Genomic DNA, 21,998 nt, shown 5'->3' with positions numbered 1-21,998 from the left:
ATGTTAATGGAACCTTTGACACGCTCGCAAGTTGGTGACTTGGACCTCTGCAGTGGTAGAAAGGAGAATAAGAAAAAAAGTTCTTCTATAGGACAGCTGGGAAAGATACCTTCTTATCCCTCCAAAGTTTTCTTTCTTGCATCTTCCACAACCATAGGCGGTTGCACTAAAAGGATAGCTAAAGACACGCTAAGCAACTGTTTCTCTCAGCTTTCCTTTGAAAATGGATATAACTTGCTGAGTCTAACAGAGGAATTAGAGATGTGTTCAATTCTTCTCTCCATCCAGGAGAAAATTGCTCAATAATTGGTTCTTTTCCTTTGATTATGAATGGATGGCATTCTCTTTGATGGAGCCACTGCCTACTAAATCCCGCAGGTATGCAGCTGACAAAGAAGGTGGCCCTTCTACATGTTCTCCTTGCTTGGTTTCTCCCACTACTGATTCTGGGATGCTGGATTCTTGATTTGAGGGAATCTGGAATTTGGGCTCCAGTGATTCATTGCCATGCAGAGGAAGTAGGGCTTTGTGTCGCATGAGACTATCATCACTATTGCGGGCTTCCAAGGAGTTTCTGTGCTTTGCATTTTTATTGGCTATAGCATTTTTCTGATGCTCCTCAAAGCTTAGTGACAAGGTGACAGTTCCACCACCAAAACTTACCTTCTGCTTGCACCCATGTTTTTGCTGTGGTTCTACAGATGTTGGTATCGAAAAGGGCTCCTCGTGGTTGCTTTTGCTGCTAATGGATGAGGATGGGGTAGAGCCTGAGGAGCCCCCCAGACTATTGGACCTCTTGCGGGACACATTGCTGCGTCTCAGTGTAGCTCTGGCTGCCACTTTGAAAGCATGAGCAGCCGTGCTGCAGCGTACTTCCTCAATGGTGTTGCGGGAGGGCTTAAAGAGGATAATGTAGACCTTGTTGAAGAAGATGCATGCTAAAAGCCCAAAGCTGGCTGCCAGAATGGCAATTACCTCCACTGCTGAGACAAATTTGCCATAGGTGCTGGCATAGGCTGGTATAAAAGAGATCCAAACAATGAAAAAAATCAACATACTGAAGGTGATGAATTTGGCTTCGTTGAAGTTCTCTGGCAGTTTGCGGGATTTGAAAGCAAAGAAGAAGCAGATAGCAGCCAGAAGACAAGTATAACCAATTAGGAAGCCCAGTGCCATCAAAGAGCCCTCATTACAAGTGATAAAGATGATTTCATCCTCCATTTCATGATTACGGAAACTAGAAGGGGGAGCTGTATAAAGCCAGATGACGCAGATGACAATTTGCACAAATGTGCATAAGAAGACCAAGAGGAACTGAAGGTTAAGTCCCCACCACTTGCGATGGAGGCTTGTTGGTATCTTAGCCTCAAAGACCAGAAGGACACGATTGGTCTTCACCAGAATGCAGGAGATGCAGAGTACAAAGCTGATACCAAAGGCTGGTTGTCGTAAGCGGCAATTCCAATCTTGAGGCTCACCAATGAAGAAAAGGGAGCTGGAAAAGCAACAGAGCAAGGAAAACAGGAGGAGATAAGAGAGCTCACGGTTTGTGGCCTTGACAATGGGCGTGTTGCGAAATCTAGTAAAGACTCCCAGGACAAATGAAGTTAAGAAGACACCTAGTACAGCAAAAAGCGTGAGAGCAATTCCAAATGGTTCTGTCCAGGACAAAAATTCTATTTGTTTGGGAATGCAGAAGGTATGGTTTTCATTGGACCAGAAGTTTTCAGCACATTTCTCACAAGCGCTGGCATCTGGAAAAGACAAAACATCCTTGCTTAAAAGAAGATAACTGACCAGGAACTGCACTTAGTGGCATCTCTGTCAAGAGGACCAAAGACCATCTACATGCAATACTGCCAAAATACCATAGCTCTATTCTTGCTCAGACTTTTTATTTTCCACGAGTTTTGTAGAGGAGAAACTTCTAGGAGGTGGTAAAAAAAAACCCTATGGTTTGTACATCCTTTAATCCTTAGTTTGGTTCATTTACAAAGAAAGTAAAGAAAGTATGTTCCATCTAGCTTCAGAAAAAAAAACAGGATGGAAGTTTCCTAAGGGATTGTGTTTTGGCAGAAGAAGTGGGAGAAAAGAGTCAGTTGTGGCTAATGTCTCCTTCAGTTTAATTGAGTTCATTAGCTTTCCTCCCTGACTCAGAGATTACCTCATGATTCTTTAATACACAGTACAGCCCCCAGGAATTGTGTATGGAATTATATTCAGAATACAGAGCCAACTCTTAAAACCAAAGACCAGTTAATCATTTTTAGCACATTTCTGTTCTGTTGCTTTTCTCCCAAACCAACACTGTTCCAACTTGTATTCTCTTCTGGGACAAACTCCACTGCTAATCTGTAAATATACTAACTGGATGGAGCAATGGAAGTGGTTAGTAATTCATTAACACATTGTAACTGTGTGTCGCTATCAATGGTGACTTCCAAAAATGAATTCTGAGCCCATTTGCATAAATGTTTCTAATAGAGGAGGGGGCTGCTTTTTTCCTCAGAATCATATCATACCTGTTTCATCACTGATCTCTCCATCTGTGCATTCAACGCATTCAAAGCAGCAGGTGGGCTCCCCCTCAATGATACCTTTCCTTGTACCTGGAAGGCAGTCTCTGCTGCAGTTTGAAAATGGTACCTTAAAGGATAAAGATAGACTTCATTAATATCTAGGTTGATTCTCCTGATTGGTGGTGAAGCAATACCCTTCCAAACATTTGTCCATCAAGTATGTGTGAATGGAGACAATCTGGATGAAGATCCACTGACAAGCTAAGGTGATAGGGAAGAAGAATACTGTCTGCAGATTTCCCTAGATCTAGTTGTCAAAACAAGGTCAATGGTTGTCTTCTCTTCTTTGCACAAGAAAAAGAAATAGGTGAGAAGCAAAACTGCTACTCTTTGCTGAATCTCTCAGTGATCCAAAGAAGCAAGGATGCCACAATGCAGACCAGGAGAGGTAGTCAACCTGAGTATGCAATATTGTGAGTAGATAAATGGGTATCACTTTGGTGGGGAAAACCAAGTTGCGTTAATGTGTGTGGAGAGCAGGAAGCCAGTGCTGGATCTGGCTGGATGTGAGGCATTGTGACACAAGACGAGGCAAGGTGACACGGGTGGAGGAGTCTGGAAAAGCCAACAACCTGAGTGCCACTAGTTATCTGGTGAAAAGCTAGTTCACTCCCCGTGGTGCACCAAAAAGAGGTGCACAAGTGCTGAACTAGTATTCTAGCCTGTCAGGACTGCATTGTTTGTTTAGCATGTGTAGATATCCCTGACAGTATACACCATACACTACATAAAATAAAGTCAACCTGAGACAATAGGCAGATGGGCATTATGTCTTGCTCACTTGAGCAAGTTAGTGAGTAGCTGCCATAGCACCAAGCAGCAGGTGGAGCCACTTCTTTCACCTGCCCACTTCTTTTGGAGCATAGATGTGGGAAGGAATTATGCTGGCACTGGATAGCACATCAGGATGGGCTCAGTTTCCTTCCCACTGAGGGTATACATATTCTTCTCTGAAGTGGAAATCAGAGCCAAGGATCTCCTGGTCACTGCTTTAAAAAAAAAAGGTGTGGGGAGGCCATATACATGTTGGTTTGGAAGTGGAATGGCCTCCCCCAATATTCTAGTATGTACTGTAAGAAGAAGGTGGTGCATATGCCTAGTTCTCCACCATGTGACCAGCATCACCATCTGATAAATGTGCGAACCATGCTTTTGACATGACATGTTCTTTCTACAAATGTGTTTAACCTAAGGTTGTATGAGCCCACTGTCAATGTTTAACACTGTCAACTAATTATTGTTGGCTGGGAATGAAAAAGGGCAACATAAAAAGGGCACCTAGTTGAGGAAGCTTTGAACGCTACAGTAATATGAACTCTTTGGTAATCCTATAAACCCAGGTTTACAAGCAAGATCAGATCTGGAACTGTCCAAACAGCCACAAGATGGAGCCAAAAGGAAAATATGCTGACTTTTGAATTGGATTTTTTAAGGTCAACCGTTCTGAATGAGCAACACTATAAAAAAGGCTTTTCTTTAAGATACAATTGATAGAAAAAAGAACAAAGAGACAAACAAAGGACACTTTAAAGGACAGTAAAATACTTCTCCATTTAAATTTTGTGCTAAATATTATTTTTGACATCAACAAGCTGACAGCTGTTTGACCACCCAAAGGATGGGAGTGGGGGAGAGATCAGTGCAAAGGAGTAAAACCTGAAGGGCTCAGAGAAATGTGAAAGACCTCAGACTGCAAAAATCAGGCACCTTGAGAAGAGTATAACTGAAGTGACAATGAATGGCACCATCTGAACTGAATAAGCAGTTTTGAATTATTGAAACATTTAAATCAGCCATTTTTGTTTTCATGCAATTATATTTAAGAAGCAAATACTCAGGAAATTCCACAGAAGCAAAAAAGGATTTTCACAATGCAAAAAAGCATTGAGGCTTTTTTCAAAACGAGGCCAAGCTTCATCTGCACTGGAATACAACATCAGAGTTGCTGTGGAGAATAGCTGTTACACCTGCTGTTGTTTTTCCACCATAAAACAGCATTACTTGACAATAGGTATCAAACAAAAACATTTTAATGCATATATATATATGTGTGTGTGTGTGTGTGTGTGTGTGTGTGTGTGCATACACACACACACACACACATATATATACATACATACATACATATATAAACACACACATTACAATGTTATTGTTTGATACCTGTTGTAACACACACACACACACACACACACACACACACACACACACATCTAGCTTGATCTCAAAGGAAAATGGGAAAGAAGCTATTCCTGAGGAGAGGAAAGTTACTGTGGATCCCCTTGGACAATCTGAGACATATCAGTTAAAATGTTGGGTGAGACTTACCTCTTTGGAAAAGCCACTCCATAGGATCTTATTTTCATTGATAAATAACCTTTCTCCTTTTTTGGCATAAACATTATAATGTCCAACCTCCTCAAATACAATGGAGCCATCTTCAGGGGACAGATGCCAATTGATAATTGAATAATTTCCTATTAGGCCTCCTGACTCATCAAAATCCACTTGCTCCCCCATATTATTAGTGAAGTTCAAGTGTCGCAGATGTTTCAGTACCTAAAAAAAAGAGAGAGGCAGAGATGCTCAAAGTGATCACTGCTGTGAATGAGGCAATGCTGGAAGAGGGCTGCCTCACTGGCATCCTAAATAAAAACAATAAACTTCTTGAAATAAGGAGAAAATAGAATTAATGCAGATTTTTTCTTACAAAATACTCCTGTGTGGTTCCTATAATTTTAATCATTTTTTAAAAAAAATTGCATGACAACAATACTACTTTATTAATTACTAGTCCAAACCAATACAGAATAGATTCAAATGAGGATGTCCCAAATGTGCTTTTTTCCAAGAGGCAACTGGATTTTCTGATTCTTCTTTGAAGATGTTTCGCTTCTCATCCAAGAAGCTTCTTCAACAGAGCTGAAGAAGGTTCTTGGATGAGAAGCAAAACATCTTCAAAGAAAAACCAGAAAGTCCAGTTGCTTCTTGAAAAAAGCACCTTTGGGACCACTATGACCTGGATAACTGAGACTCTCCATAGACATTCAAATGAGGAAAAAGCAAGAAAAGACTCAGACAATAAAAACATTAAATACTTAAAAACACTAACCAAACAAATGCAAATAACACATTAACAAGTTCAGAAAGTGATATTCCTACCTCCCTTATGGCAATTGCACTTGAGCAGAATTTAGCAATCCACTTAATTATTTTTATAGGAAAAAAAGAAAAGTTTGTATACCTAGCTGAACTAGATGACTAATAAGGACCCTGTTAGATAAAAGCAACATAATGATACATAGGAGAGCAAAATAAAATATGAGAAAATGACTATATTTTGGCAGAGAGGGCAAAGGTGATACTGAGATACTATTATTCTTCTCCAGAGCCACAGATGATATAGCATTTTAGCTAACTAACTAACCAATGTTTTCTTAAAAGGAACAGATGATATTAGTGAGGTAGTTGGCTACTTTGAAAGTTCTTCCATCTAAGCCAATGTTAAAGAAATGGGGAAATAAACTTTGATCCTTTTATAATTCGCTATCCAAAATACACTATTTAATCTCTGCATTTGCTTCTTATGTGCTTTTTGGAAGAAGAAGAAACTGTTACAAGGTCACAGTAAAATGCCTTCTTTCCAGCAAAGAAGTAAACCTATTAGCAAAAATTAAGGTGGTTCTCTAAGTTACTTTTAGACAGTACTTCAGTTGGCATTTTCTCACATGAACCTCAACAGAACAAAAAACAGATTTCAAAAGCAAAAGGGCATACGATACGCATCAGGGGATATATAGAACTGCTGTAATATATTTAGTTTTTATTACTTCTAAAGATCTTTCTTCCCTAAATATACAAAATTGTGTGCCATGGAACAGAAAGCTCAGCATTTTGGCTTTCAATAATTTAATGATTGCATGTATAAAATTATTGCGTCTGCAACTGACAATTCCATTTATTGCATTAATAGCTTTAGAAGCTTCAGCATTGGTATTTGTTTCTTTGATGTTGACAATTATTGGAAGATGATTCAAAGACATTTGGAATCTTTAACCCACTCAATGCAGGTATTGTTTATCCTCTAATTATGATTCTTGGTAAATAGAATTACTTAAATTTGGGATAATATCTATTTTTATTGCTGCAATAAACTCCTAGGTTTGCAGACAATGCCTTAAGGCTTAAGCCGTCCTGTGTCAAAAGATAAAATAACTGCACAGTCAGCATGTAACAGGATGGATATAGGTTTCTTTGCCAACAACGGAGAGTAAAGCCTGTTTTTAAAAAAGCTTGAGTAATGGAATTAATACAGAAAAAACCAGAACAAGAATGTAATCTTGTTTAACTTTTGAGTTGATCAGACAAGCCTATGGTGGTGGAACACTAACCTGCATGAAGGTATTTTCATGTAACATAATAATTAAAATAAAAAAGTGATTTATGGTCCAGGATGCTAATTTTGCTCATAGCATTTCCTTAGGTAAAATACCATCTTTAAGTCAATAAGAATGTCATATAGAGTATGCTGAGACTGGTCAGAATGAATGAACAAATTTGCCTAATTTATGTCATTGTCGTATGGCTACCCTCAATGACTTAGAATAACACCTATTTTGAATATGTCACATTAGATGCTGATTGATTTCTTGTCCAATTCAAGGATTTGTTCATCACTTTTAAAGCTCTTTATGCTGTAAAATTGGAGCACACCATCCAACACCAAGTCACAATTGAGGTATTTATGACCCCAACCTTGCTGGCATTTATAAGCAAGCTATGTGGATCTATTCCATCATTCACTCACATTATTATTTTTATTAGCATTTACAATGTTTAGATTTTGGTTTATTTATTATTATATCATTGTAGAGTTGTTATTGTTTATGTTGTTGTACCCTACTCAGATTCTGCTAGGATTTAGATAAGATATAATGTTAAATAAATGAATGGGTTAATAAGTAAATTGATCAGACATTAACTTAATAGCTTACCTCCTTCTTAAAAATTGGGACAGTTATTAATCAACATCACTCCTCGGAATAGGAAAGGAGAGATTGATAGTGCTAAAAGCCCACCAATCAGAAATCAAATCACCTACTCCTACAGCTTTGCAATTTTTCATTCATTTAGGTATCTCGGAAATAAGAAATAAGTGATCAACAGGTAGTTCAAATGAGCTCAGTTGAGTAACAGTTTCATTAAATACAACTCCAAAGTGCTCTGCCTAGACCTCAGGTGTGAGATTTGCCTTCTTGCCCCAGAGGCACTCTTAGGAGCTGAATAAACCACAAGATTTAAAAGAGCTTTAATCTTTTACAGCTTGTTCTAACTCCCTTGGATTAGTCATTTGTACCTCCCTTTCTTTTCTTTTCAACAACGATTTCAATTGTTTTTTTAAAGTCAATCCCCATGATCAAACTCCTTTTATTATTTCTAAACTCCCTTCATTTAACTTGGTATTAGCTTCAACTCAAGCTTGAAAACCTAAACTGTCTCAGAGTTAAATTTGGATTTGGAATTTTGACCATTCATTTTAGAGACTAAAAAATTGGAGACAAACCCTCTCAAACTCATTAGACATTTTTTAAAAGTCTCCTATCCAAGGAAATTTACTGGGCAGTTATTTTCTGATCTCCAAATCAAAGCATTTATTGGATAATTTGCTGAAAGACTAACAGAGATTGGTCAATATCAAGTTATGTTTAACAAGCTTGAAAATACCAACATACAATTGATAATACTGACATTTCTACCATTCTTAATTTGGTTCCTCTTTCATCAATGCATTTAGAATAAAGCATTCAAATATGGATCATTTGGATCAAGCTCCAAGGCTTATAATTAACTCTACCCTGCTTCAAATAAGGTAAAGTGAAGAGAATACCTGTTATTTTATTGGGGATAAAAGATTTCCTGGTTAAGCCCAATCCAGCACTAAATCATGAACAAGGATTATTTCAGCATTTGGCTGCTCGGGTAGCAAATTCAGGAGATCCCATAATTGTAGTGACATATATGAATGCTCAACATCCATTCAGAAAAAAAAACCCCAGTGAAATTTGTATATAAGTGCACTTTAACTTGGATGGCTCATTCCTGCTGTTAATTGTTGCTTCTCTCCCCCATAACACACAAAAAGTGTGGTAGTGATAATCAGAGATAATAGGGAAAACTTACAAGAGCTATTCATTTTGTGAATAGAGGTAAAATGGAAGATGAGATTAAATAAGTATATTTTTCTATGATGACCTAATTCATTCTCAAAATCTCAGATTATCTTATTGCAAAATGGAGATGAATCACCATTGTTTTTCCAATGATTTAATACTTTAGTTTGACCAAAAGTATTTATGTCAGCCTTTGTTTAATAAAATTCTTAAAATGGCTCCTGGTAGTAATAAAAGCAATTTATAAAGCTGCATAACATAACAGAGCAGCTGGACCAGAGAAAAAAAATGCTAAGAAGTATCATTGGATTAAAGTCAGGTGGGTGTGGCTGTTTAGTGAAAGGGTTTCTATGATGCAGTGTGATATCCATAGACACCAATATGCACATGGGAACTCCTAAATTTGCTGATTTGTTTCTTATCCCCCCTCCCCCCCCCACTAGCTTGCTCTCAAGTAAGAAAGCCCATTTTAGCATCATCTCTGTTTCCAAGAATATTTTGGGGTGATACACAGCATCTTGGAGTCCTACAAAGAATTGGAAGAAGCCATGTAACTGATTACGGTTCTGGTTGAATGGGTTATTTGGGACTTACCATGCCTATCATGCGGATTTCCAAAATTTTCCAGGACACCCCCCCCCCAAAAAAAAAGATTGTTAATAATTGTAATGCTGGGTAAGGAAGGACAATTCACTGTCCACATCTCAGAAAAAGCCCATTCTCTGCCTCACTTCAACTAGCAGGAGAAAATTTGAGATGAATCAAGAGTACCTAAAACAAGAAGCCTTTTTTTTAGCTACCTGGCTGAAATCCCAAGCTATTTAGGACTTCAAAAATAAGTGCTAGGCATTTTAATTATATTGAGAAACACTATCTGGGCATGGCATCATTTGGGACTGATGTTGTTAGTTCCATTTGGTTGGTCTCAACCAGAAACAGCCCAACTACACTTCAGATTAATTGAAGATGCCCGGTGATAGCTATATGTGTAACATTCACATCAGAGTAATCTGGATATAACAAACTCATTACAGGATGGTAAAAAAAAAAAGAACCCTGCAGTTTATGGTGCTTTACCAGGAAATTTGCTTTAAAACTTGAATTTCATTAAATTGATTTCACTTGGGAGTTTAACACCAGAGAAAAAATTAAGATAAATACTTATATTATGATAAAATTATATATGATCCAAAGCCTGTGACTCTTAAAATCAGAATTCCCTTATCAAATAATAATTGTCACATTCCCTTGCATTTATTTGTAGTTCTTATTCCTGTTTAACTTGCAGTACAATAGCAGGCATGGAAATGAACAGCAGAAAGAAGCAAAAAGGGAGAGTGTAGTTGTTATGCTATTTATGGCCTATGGAATAACAAAAGATGCAGAATCTGACAATGCCATCAACCTTGGCTTAGCTAATGGCTGATATTAACATGTCTTCCACATTTTGTCTTCTACCCACTATGAATGAAAATATTGAACTGATTTACCTGCTGTGTTATTTCAAATATTTCCATGTGACCTGAATAATAGCCAAGAAAGCAATATGATCCAAGCTGTCTCAGTTTTACATACTAGAAGTTTAAATGAGTATCTTTCTGGGCAAGCCAGTTGAGCCTGTTTTCCATGAAGACCCAAACCTGAATGAAAGGAATATTGGGACTTCTAAAGGTCCTTCCCTCATTCTCTGCATGTACAAATACACGTCAAGATTATATCACTTGCAATAGAAAAACAATTCAATTTCAGTAATTCTGGCCTTAAAGGTTTTGTATAAAAAAACAAATAATAAAACAAGAATCAGATAAGGAAAATGGAGGTTGCCTTAGTTCTTGCAAACTATCATCATGTCCTACTCTTTTGAATGAAATTATTATCTAGGAACATGTTTGATTTGATTTTGATTTTTTTTTATTTTATTAGTATTTATAGGCCGCCCTTTTCCCTGAGGGGACTCAGGGCGGCTTACATAAAATGGGGAAGGGAGGGTACAGACAATAGACACAAAACAGTACATAAAAGTAAAAATAGTAAACAACATTCATTCATCATTCGGGTGGGGACAGATTATCTTTATCCCCAGGCCTGACGGGCTAGCCAGGTCTTAAGGGCTATGCGGAAGGTCTGGACGGTGGTGAGGGTACGAATCTCCATGGGGAGATCGTTCCAAAGGGTCGGAGCTACTACTGAAAAGGCTCTCCTCCGTGTGGTTGATTTCTCTCTATATATAGGGCTATATTAAATTATCATGATTGGGTGAATTATTAATAGTTATGGTTCATCACACAATCAGCCAAATGTTTAAACTGGATTTGGCATTTTTATCTTTCTATCAAGTTTTTACTAAGGACCTGGGATAGGCAAATCTTGTTCTTTTAGATTTCCTATTACAGTATTGGCATCTTTTAATGCTTGTGCTAGCTGTTACTTTTGAACAAGTTTCAGTGCAGGGAGCTTTATTATTTTTGTTCTAGATGCTCAGTTATTCTTTGTTTCAATTATTCTTTAGCTACAGGGCTTTTTTTCCTGAGGAGAAGACAGAGAAGAGGGTGCCTTCCTGGTTTGTGAATGAAAATGAATCAATATGTAAGATGGCTTTCTCTACTATGGGAGTTCTCTACTACGAACTCCCGCTAGTTTGCCTCTTCAGTTACTTACCAGCTACTGCTGGTAAGGCTTCGGTTTCTTTGTCCTGGAAAAATCTTTGCAGTTCTTTCAATTCTGCTTCTGTGAATACTTTCTTTTGCATTATAAATTGATGTTAAACTTCTAGTTTATTATAAATGCCAGAATATTGTTTGCCTTCCTTTCATGTAGTGGACTAGAAAGGTAAGATGTCCTTTCTAATCCTACTTCCTTGTGTTAAAAAAAAGATTACGGAGACAAGAAAATGATGGTAGTTTATGCCATGGACTTGAGATAGGCACTTTGTTCCCCAGGCAAGATGAGGGCTGAAGGATGACTGCACTCTTTCATGCCAAAAAGGGTGAAACAATTGCTTCCTGGTGTAGATCCTAAGGATGAGATGTAATCTGAGATTTTATTTGTCCGTTCTCTTTGAAGTTTCTTCTATGTAAATAATACTGATTAAGTATAATTATTAAAGTTCCCAGCAATGTTTAGAAATAGGAGTTCCTTGTAACAAATTATGCTGGGGAAAAACTTCAGTATGATCAAATTAATTTTCTCATGCCAAGAGATTAATGATTAATGTTTGTTTCTTAATTTATTTTGGAGTTGTCTTGGAAAGGATAGAAAAATTATACTTTCTCAAAATGTCGAGTCTTGTTTTCTCGTATCATCATGAGTAAGGAAAGCCAGGTTTTTAACAAAAGTGTAACAATGTTTTCCAACAAGTAGGAAGAAAAGAAAAGATGAATCTGGTCCTAGGGATGGATGAGGCCTAATCCCACCAGAAATCATATTCTCCCAATATAAAGAGCAGCTAGAAAAAACATGGACATCTTTAAAAATTCTGCAGTGTGACCTCTCCCCTCCTCCCCCCATCTCTCTCTCTCTCTCCCTCTCTCTCTCTTTCTCTTTCTTTCTCTCTCTCTCTCTCTCTCTCTTGTGTGTGTGTGTGTGTGTGTGTGTAATTTAATTAGCACATTCTAAAACAAAAACCCAACCTGCAATATCAGTTTTATTCACATGAATGTCTCCAGCCTCCATAGACAATTTAAAAAAAACTTGAGTGATTGAAGTTCAATGACCTCTATCTACCAGCCCAGAAACTGATAGGGAACATCTTGGAGTGTAGATAATGAGTCTGTCTTTGGATAAAATAACATTTTGTATCTTTCCATGCTACAATTTTGTGAGTGTCCATTTCATGTTGTCAAAATTCCAAATGGTCCAAATTGCCAATCCCTCTCTTTGAACACCAAATGGGAAAGGAGAAGCCATGAAATTGTTTCCCTCATTATTACCTAATGCAGCTGAAGTTAACATCCTTTGTCTTTGCGTAAGTGGCCCAGAGTCCCTATTATTTAGCGTGATAAATTATTATGACCCTTTGCTGGCAAGACTGCCTCTCCAGAGCGTATGTATGTTCTGGCATCAGAAGAGAAACTAGATGAATCAGTTGGGAAGTCACAAGATTAGATGCCCCCTTCTGCCAAAGCATCACTGCAATCAGCTAGCCTCCACGACCTGTTTTAAAAACAAGCCCATGTTTTAAAAACAAGCCCATATATCATATTAGTAATCTAATATACTCATTTAATTGGCCTTGGTAACCTTTGTTCAGACTTTCCCGATATGAACTGGGCTTCTCTTGAATGCTCTGAAATGGATTCCTGGGAACTTATGTTTCTATCTTTAGTTACAAACATAGAGGACAGGCTCTTAACACAAAACAGTTTGGGCTAATCATTGACAATCTGTAACCTATAAAAAGCTGCAAAAGTCATAGCAATAAGGACAAAGAATATTTTTTAAAAAACATATTTAAAAATACATTATAAACAATGGGGATTATTGTTATTAAGTAGGAAGTTCCTCCAAAGAGTGGTGGCTGTGTTTTGCCAGGGTGTCCTGATACAATAATGGTTCATGAAATCCCCAGGTTTTTCCCCCTCAAAGACAGTTTCCTCAAGTGCAGCTATTTTATTCTTTTCCATAGTAATGGGAGAGAACATGATATAATTGGGGAGAGAGTTATATGTCTTTTATGAATGATGGACAGGAGTCGTTCCTTTAAGAAAAACACCCTTAGCTGATTTACCTTGCTCCAAATTTCATAGCAACTCTTAAAAACTACTTTTTTTGTAGTCTTGCTAAACGTCTCCCCTTAATCTGCACACATCTTTTCTACTTCTATTTATTTATCATGTTAAAAAGCAAACCGACTTTTAGATATATTAATCTCTTTTTGGAATGATGAAAATTTGGATTATGGGAAAGATGCTGGGGATACAATTTTGGCCTTGTTCCTCATTTCTAGCTTTCCCTTGTTGACTGGGATAATCTGAAAAGTAGCTGTAATTCAAGAATGCAGTGCCTACATTCAATTCAATGTTAGTTACAAATAGCTGAAATACTTCTTCCGATTTTCTCCATCAAAACAGGACCGCTGAGCCTGAACATGATTGTACTAAGCCAGGATGTGTGGACACACACTTCTGCCACAGATGTACATTTTAAGCTGCTGTAGTTTATATGACTGGAGTCGCAACCCCCTTCCCAAGGTAGGAATTCTTATACCATCCCAGACAAATGGTTGTCCAATATTCTTGAAAACTTCCATTGATGAAGCAGCCACAACTACAGGAAGCAAGCTGTTCCACTGCTTAATAGTTTTCACTGTCAAGAAATTCCTCCTTATTTCCAGGTTGGATCTTCTTCTGATGATCTTCCACCCATTTCTTCTTATCCTATCCTCTGGTGCTATGGAGAATAAATCAATATCTTCTTCCCTGTGACAGCCTTTTAAGTATTGGAAGACAGCTACTATATCACGCCTCAGCCTTCTATTTGTAAGGCTAAACATATTTAATTCCTTTAGCTGTTCATTGTACTATTTAATCTCAAGTCTCCTAATCATCTTTATTGCTCTTCTTTGCACCCTTTCTAGGGTCCCAGCATCTTTTTTGTATCATGGTGATCAGAGCTGACCAGAACCACTTACTCACTTCGGTATAAATGTGTAGGAGACCAGTCTCTGACTGAATTAATCACCTTTTAGGCCAAATAATTTACAGTACAATCTAACATTTTTGTGCAGTTTAAGTGATTGAGAGCCTTTCTACTCTTATATCAAAGCATGATGGCACAAAATCATTTGACAACATATTTTCTCTGCAGTGTCCCCATGATGTTGTCAGTTTCTTTTCCACATCCCATGGGAACTGTTAAAGACATCTGCAGATGTATTACTGTTTAAAAGTATCCATTTAGTCCAGGGGTGTCAAACTCATGGCCCATGGGCCAGATGCATCATGTACTGGCTCTGCCCACCCAGTTTAGCGAAGGGGAAAAAATCCCGATACCTCATGTGACGCCGCCATGATGCCACGAGTTTGACATCCCTCATCTAGTCTGTTACTTTGTCAAGTTTGATCTTGAATTGGTTTTATTGTAATTTCTTTGATTATTGAGCTACCCAGAGTCGTTGAAAGTCAGGCAGCATGCAAGTTTAGTAGATGATCATGATGATTTAGCATTTCTCCTCTTAATTTATCACAATTGAAGATGTAAAAAAAAATGCTAAGCTATTGTGGGAGTATAGTCTCACACTGATAAAGAGGCAGCCATTGGGTAAATTACATCAAAGTACTGGTTGACTTGTCTTCTCCCCACCTACATTGAAGGGCAGGAGAAAGAAAAATGAGAACTTAAACTGCTTTGAATTAGTTGTAAATAAAGCTCACATCCAAAAGCCAAAGTATTTGTCAGAATTCTTGTTGTCCTAGCAAATCTTACTAAACAGATCTCAGATTTGATGCTTATTAGTTTCTTTGCAGTCCTGATTGCTGCTTCATAGTTCTGACGCCTTGAAGAAAATCAGGTGAATGACAGTGAGTGGGAACAGAGGCAATAGAGACAGAATAGAGATTGGCATGGAGACAGTCAATTTCATGCCAGTCTAACTTTCTGCTGATTCAAGAGTATGTAGGTCATGAACAGTTAATCTCAGCAGTGGAGAAAATCCTTGAGCTTTAAGCAGGTTACTACAGTATTTTCTGAGTTTCAATCCCACATTGGCAACATAATACTACATGACTATTATGATCCTTACCCAGGTATTTTCAAGATTTAAAGGATTATTCAAATATTCAACTTATGAAAAACATTTCAGGACAAAAAGCCTTCCAGATGTCAATTGGGAAATACTTCTTCCTGATCAAATTAGAATCAAATACATTTATTTATTTATTTTATTTTTAATTTTATTTATTTAGTTTGTCAAACATGTATAAGTATAAACATGGACATGAACGTAGGAAATGGGTACAATAAGACCGGTGCATAGGTGCGCTGGTGCACTTATGAACGCCCCCTTACAGACCTCTTAGGAAAGGTGTGAGGTCCACGCTAGACAGTTTAAGGTTAAAGTTATGGGGCTTTGAGGATGTAACAACAGAGTTGGGTAGAGCATTCCAGGCATTGACCACTCTATTGCTGAAGTCGTATTTTCTGCAATTGAGTTTGGAGCAGTTTACTTTGAGTTTGTATCTATTGTTCACTCATGTATTATTGCACTGAGCATCATTTATAAATGTTTTTAACATTTGAGAGAATTGGATTCCCCCCTCCCCCTCAACTGTGCTTTAAAGTTTAGTCAGGCTTTGATGGAAAATTTTTGACTGGATGCATTCTAGTCCAAAAAACAAAAATAATGAACTCCTTCCCTCACATTTGACACAAACATTTTAAAAGACATATTGTAGATAGACATTTCTTCTTTCCAAATTGCTTATGACTGTTATAGATTGATTTGATTTGATTGATTTTATTATATTTATATGCCGCCCTTTCCCTCCGAAGGGGACTCAGGGCGGCTCACAATTCAAATCAGGGATGGGGGGTACAGACAGAAAATAAAAAACGAAACATAACAATACATAATTTAAAAACTCACAACAGTCATACCATTCGAGACGGGGGCAACAGCTCTTTAGCCCCAGGCCTGTCGGAACAGCCAGGTTTTAAGGGCTTTGCGGAAGGCCTGGAGGGTGGTGAGGGTTCGAATCTCCACGGGGAGTTCGTTCCAGAGAGTCGGAGCAGCCACAGAGAAGGCCCTCCTCCGGGTAGTCGCCAGTCAACACTGGCCGGCAGATGGAATTCGGAGGAGGCCTAATCTGTGGGATCTAATCGGTCTAGTGGAGGTGATTGGTGATTGTTGCAATGCCTACTTTTCCTAGTATAATTGGATCAGATTCTGAATCAAATTTATTTATTGGTTTCTGTCTTAGCATTTGTATTTACAGAAGCAACGAATACTTCAAGCCATCTATATAGTACTGTACTGTAATTATAAGGGAAGTAGGACATCACACTGCCATTACAGCTTTATCGCTGCACAGGATCACAAGCTTCAAAGTAAAAATGGAGTACTGGTCCTTAGTTGTATAATTTCATATGGGCTCAGTGAAAAATGGCCTAAAATCCTTTTTTAAAAAAGGGATAGTGACTTTGCTACCTGAAAGCTCCTAATACTCTGCCAGAGGTCAAAGAAGAAGGTGAGGAAGATGTCACAAAACAGGTTTGGCACCTAAACCATTACCACCAACAGGAGTTATAAAATGGCTAGATTGCAGCAGGTGTCTTTTGGCAGCACAGAGAAATTACAATATTGCTTTCACTCCAACCTCATAAAAATAGCACTCTAAAAGCAAAAGGAAAACAGCCCAAAAGAACAGGTTGAGAAATGTTCATGTTACATGAGATAATCAGACACAAGTGTACATTAAAAAAATCATATCACAGGTTGGCCTTCTTTCTTAACCCAACCTAACTTGCTAGGTCATTGTGAGGACCAAGAGGGAATAAGGATGGGGAAAGGGAAGGACACCAATCCAATTAAAAAGGTAGTAAACATAAATGTAATAAAGATTCAAGACTTTTCTAACAGTACACAATTTACTCTAATATTTTATAGTCTCCCTGTTTCTTTTCAAAGCATATATACGTATTATTCTCAATGCAAGGAAATCATATTCTGCCTGCCTTTTTCTTTCTGACCTACAGCTCAGTCCATCTGTTCTTCTGGGGAGAATTCTGGCAAAACATGATATAATGGCTAGGGTTTTTCATAAATATGCCCAGTATGGAAACTTTTTGAAAATGATACTAACGAGTTTTCTCCTGAGGCAGCCCATTAGCCTGAGTTCCTGTCTAGATGTGGGGCCTTCTATCTGAACATTAAATCCCTCATCTGTTTCAACCTAAGCTGAAAACAATATTAATACTAAATTCTTCTGTCACCTGATAAAGCACGCCCATTAATTGGTGAAAAAGCAAATGTTAGAACACGCAGCATGGCCCTGTCTTACTGAAATTAATATGTTGAAAGAAAGGAACATTACCGTGCAGTGCAGGAGTTTCTCATTAGATGAACCCAGTGACAGAGTTCAACTACCAGCAGAGGTGGACTGCTTCTCTATGAGATAGTTCATGGATGACTTGCAAAGCGACTTACTCTTATTCTTCATAATTTAAACAACAGAACAAAATAGCCTGCTTACGCAAGATGGCCTTTCCCCCCTGCCCATTACCAATCTCTTCCACACATGCCATACACTGCTAAGTTCTCATCCTAAACACAAAGCTCTGTATGAGTCAGAACCTGGCATCACTGCTTTCTTATGAGCTGCCCATCCACTGGTTGTTGTTTTTTAAATAATAAAGTGTGGGTTGAACATTGCATAAAGAAACAATATTTGCAGCCAGTCCTCGAGTATAAAAGATTTCCAAGCTGTCATACAGCATAAGACGAGAACAATAAGCAGCATTAAAAATGAAGAGGTCTTAAATTGCCACTTTAAGCCAAGAGGCAAGGAAAACAGAAAGGAATGAAGATTTAATGGACCGTGATCCTATTAGGAGAAAAGGAAAAAGACAGAATACATTTTAGGATAAGAAGAACTCAGGAAGATATGCAAGAAGAATTAGCCAGGGCATTAGCCAGGACATAAAAGAAAACAGGTTAAGGAATGTAAGCTATGTGTATGGGTTTCTTGTTTGGAATAAATAAATAGGTCATTGTTCTTGAATAAATGTTCTCCATAAAAACATTTATGGGGCTTAAAAAGTATACATGGGTATCATTTTCCTGCCCACTGGGCACTTAGGTAGCTCCATGGGGCAGTCAAGGAGATAGCAGACATGCCTCTTCAAAATGAGAATTTTATACCTGAGGGAACTGACTGCCTTAAGAGACATTTGCCTCTTCTAAAGCCAATCTTGGAATATATACAAATGGATCAGTTTCTGATGGCGTTACTGCCAGTTCAGTGCACATGCGTGTACAGTTGCCTGTAAATAGGCCAGTGCATGCACAGAACATTAAAAATGTCAAAAAAAAAAAACATGCTGCGGCAAACAGGGAACCGATTTGGGGCGAGCCTGCCGTACCTACCGGTTCGGCGACCCAGTCACAATTTCTACTACTGGTTCACCTGAATTGGTGTAAACCAGTAGCAACCCATCTCTGAAATGGATACTTGGAATTTCCAGTTCTCCAAAAATCCAGAATCTAACAGACAAGGAGCCAGAGGAGATTTTTTAAGCAGTATTAACTGATCCCAGTTGGTGATCTATAATTTCTGTTTTGAATTATTGCTAGTTTCTGAGCAGCTTTAAAAGACAGCAGCATATGCAGTAGATAGAAGTAATCTGATCTGGGAATTATTTCACTAGGCTCTTCTTGGACAGGAAGGATCACAACAGGCACACCTGTCTTGCCTTGGAGAACCTTGCTATTGATACTGGAGATCCCAGTGACTGCAGGGGATCTTTGCTTATATCTAGACCGCAGACTGATCCTTTTTAGCATCCATCTGCAACAGACTGTTGATATGTCCCTCCTGGACAGGCAAATCATCCAGCAACGTATCAATGTATTTTTAGGGCTGAGTTTTAATTTATTGTCCCCATTCAAATTAATAATTTTCTGAATGAGATGTAGTTGCCTGGATTTGACATAGAAATTCCCTGAGTTATTCTGATGCATGACCTGTCCTAGAACAGAATGGTGCAATCTAGCAGAAGGAGCAAAAAATGATGTGAGTGATGTTTTGCTTGAGTTCCTTCTATGGTTGCTAGCTATTTACAGTTCAACAAAATGGGAATTGATGTGGTGTGTATGTGTGTGTGTGTGTGTGTATGTATATGTGTGTGTGTGTGTGTGTGTATATATATACACACATACATACATACACACACACACACACATATTATTTATTTATTTATCAGCACAAATACTACATTCATACATATATACATACATACATACATACATACATACATACATACATACATACATACAATCTCAAGATACTATTTCACAGATGGCTACTTGGAATTATTTTTTTTGTGAACTTGTTTAGAAAAGCGGTTTTGTATTTTGAGCGCAGATACCCATTTCTGCCTTGCATTTGGCATATTAGGCAAGTACATTTTCTGTCAACTTCTCCATTGAACCTTTTTGTTTTGGAAGTAGTCATGTCATTATGATAGTCATTATAACCAGGAAAATGTTCTTGTTAATAGCCACTGTAGGAGAATATACAGATTATCAAAATTCCCCATGCCTAGAAATGTTGGGGGCCTTCTTCTAGTCTAACAATGCTATCTATATTAAGTGTTTAAGAATATGTAGATTTGTATAAAGTCAATCTGCCTTACTTTCCATTTTGTAAGGAATATTTCCAGTCCAGTAGGTATAGGTCAGTGCACCAAGATGCTGCTTTCTCCATAGTAATTCACTCAGACCCACCTCAGTAGGGATCCTGTAGCCCAGATTTTGGAAAAGTCAATCCTTCATGACAACATATCAGGCATAAGGTATCAAGAACAACACAATGGATTGCTCAGAATAGTTTCTTTATTGCTGTGCCCCCATAATCAGGAATCTTGTCAGATTAAAGCATACTCTGCAAAATTATCAGATAAATCCCATAAAGGTTTAGGAACATGACTTCTGGACCTCTTTCTAAAAACTGAGGACTCAAGTCTGATCTGTGTCTTAACCCCTTAGGAAAAATCCCCTCCCTCCTGCATTTCAGTGCTAGATTCAACCATGCAACCTATTCCACTGTGCTTAGAAAGCAACTCACAATCAACAGAGGTGTTAAAACAGCTTTCATGTGATCTTAGTATCTTACACCATCAACCTAGTTCTTATATTTTGTATCAATTAGATCTCATTATGCTGGAATGTAGCCTGGTATCCCTGCTGGGAGGGGTTACTTCAGCGGTGGTTTTCAATTTATTTACTACTGGTTCGCTTGTGCACGCTCGTGCGCTTGTGTGACACTTCTACACAGGCGCAGAAGCATCCACGTGGGTAGGTGGAGCCTCCTGCCACAGCCAGTAGCGGTTCGCCTGATCCGGGGTGAACTGGCAGAAACCCACCTCTGGGTTACTTCCCAAAGAGCAAAGAGGGGGTGGAGCTTGGAAGGTGTGGTAGGCAGGAAAAGGGCAAAGGGGGACCCTTCCTAGAAGTTCACAGAGTACATCTATAGTTTAGGCAGATACCGTAGTTGTTTTAGTGTGGCAAGATTGTTTCTGCAGGTGAAGAATAAAGAAACTACTCAGAAATAACTCTCTGTATCATTCTTGGTTTTTGGGGCCTGACATATGGGCAATTTAAGGGCAGCTTCACAGAAAGCACGTGATAATAATTGCATTGGAATGAAGCTGAAACCCTTGTCACAACAACACAACTGTATAACACGCCACAACTGTTACCTAGAGAACCCACTGTCACCTGAGAATAAAGGAGACTCCCGGACACTCTGCACCTGTTCATTTAGGAGAAATGTGATATATTCCAGAATGTCAGACCCCCTTTGAGTCCAGATTTCTCATGATTAACAACACTGCATTTGCCTGGTTTAATTTTAGCAGTCAAGGCGTTTTTATTTTTTGAAAGATGTGGTTTTAAATTTTGGATTAACTTTAAATGTATCAATTGTATTCCTTATTATAGTTTCTATTTTTAAATTGTTGTAAACTAACTTTCTATTTTTATTCAAGAATGCAGTGCATTCAATAATAAAATGAATGCATGAATTTAGGCGATACACTTCTTAGACATTGACGGCAAAGACCAGTACAGCACTTAGTATAATATGGATGTCATAGCATTTTAATGATTCTCCAGTCTAAAATTCCTAACAGATTTTATGCAAGTATTACATAGTATAGGAGACAAAATTGGCTCTGATAACAGGTGGACTACTCTGTTCATACACTTTCCCATCACTGTAAACTGTTACTCTTCCTCCTTGTCATCTGTATCAATCAGCCTTATTCTCAGATTCCTCCATCTGCTATATCAGCTTCTCATTGCCTTACACAATACATGGACCACACCCAGATATTTCCCCAAATAAACTGGAAAAGCACCTTATCCTACTCCCTAGCCTATGATCTATCATGCTGATAATGTTTCCTTCTTCAGGGAAACACCCATCTTAGACTGTAATATCCTCCCACTGCATTCATGTTTCATGTCCATTAGTAGTAGTCAAAGGATCTTCTGGAAGAGCACAGAACATGGAAGAAACAGGAACAGCTCTGT

General features: G+C 38.2%; 1 protein-coding gene across 1 annotated transcript in view; it reads right to left on the bottom strand.

Annotated features, from left to right (window-relative positions):
• Nucleotides 1-324: 324 nt before the first annotated feature.
• Nucleotides 325-21,998, bottom strand: part of CASR (calcium sensing receptor) — a 32,541-nt gene continuing 10,867 nt past the window's right edge. Inside the window, exons 4-6 of the mRNA XM_032214440.1 lie at nucleotides 4,908-5,138; nucleotides 2,523-2,646; nucleotides 325-1,754 (exon numbers count right to left, since the gene is read on the bottom strand). Coding sequence (XP_032070331.1) covers nucleotides 325-1,754; nucleotides 2,523-2,646; nucleotides 4,908-5,138 — 1,785 coding nt within the window. The remainder of the gene's footprint in view (nucleotides 1,755-2,522; nucleotides 2,647-4,907; nucleotides 5,139-21,998) is intronic.

The sequence above is a fragment of the Thamnophis elegans genome, chromosome 3 (genome assembly GCF_009769535.1).
Source record: "Thamnophis elegans isolate rThaEle1 chromosome 3, rThaEle1.pri, whole genome shotgun sequence".
Taxonomy (NCBI): Eukaryota; Metazoa; Chordata; class Lepidosauria; order Squamata; family Colubridae; genus Thamnophis; species Thamnophis elegans.
This window is presented reverse-complemented; position numbering and strand designations above follow the sequence as displayed.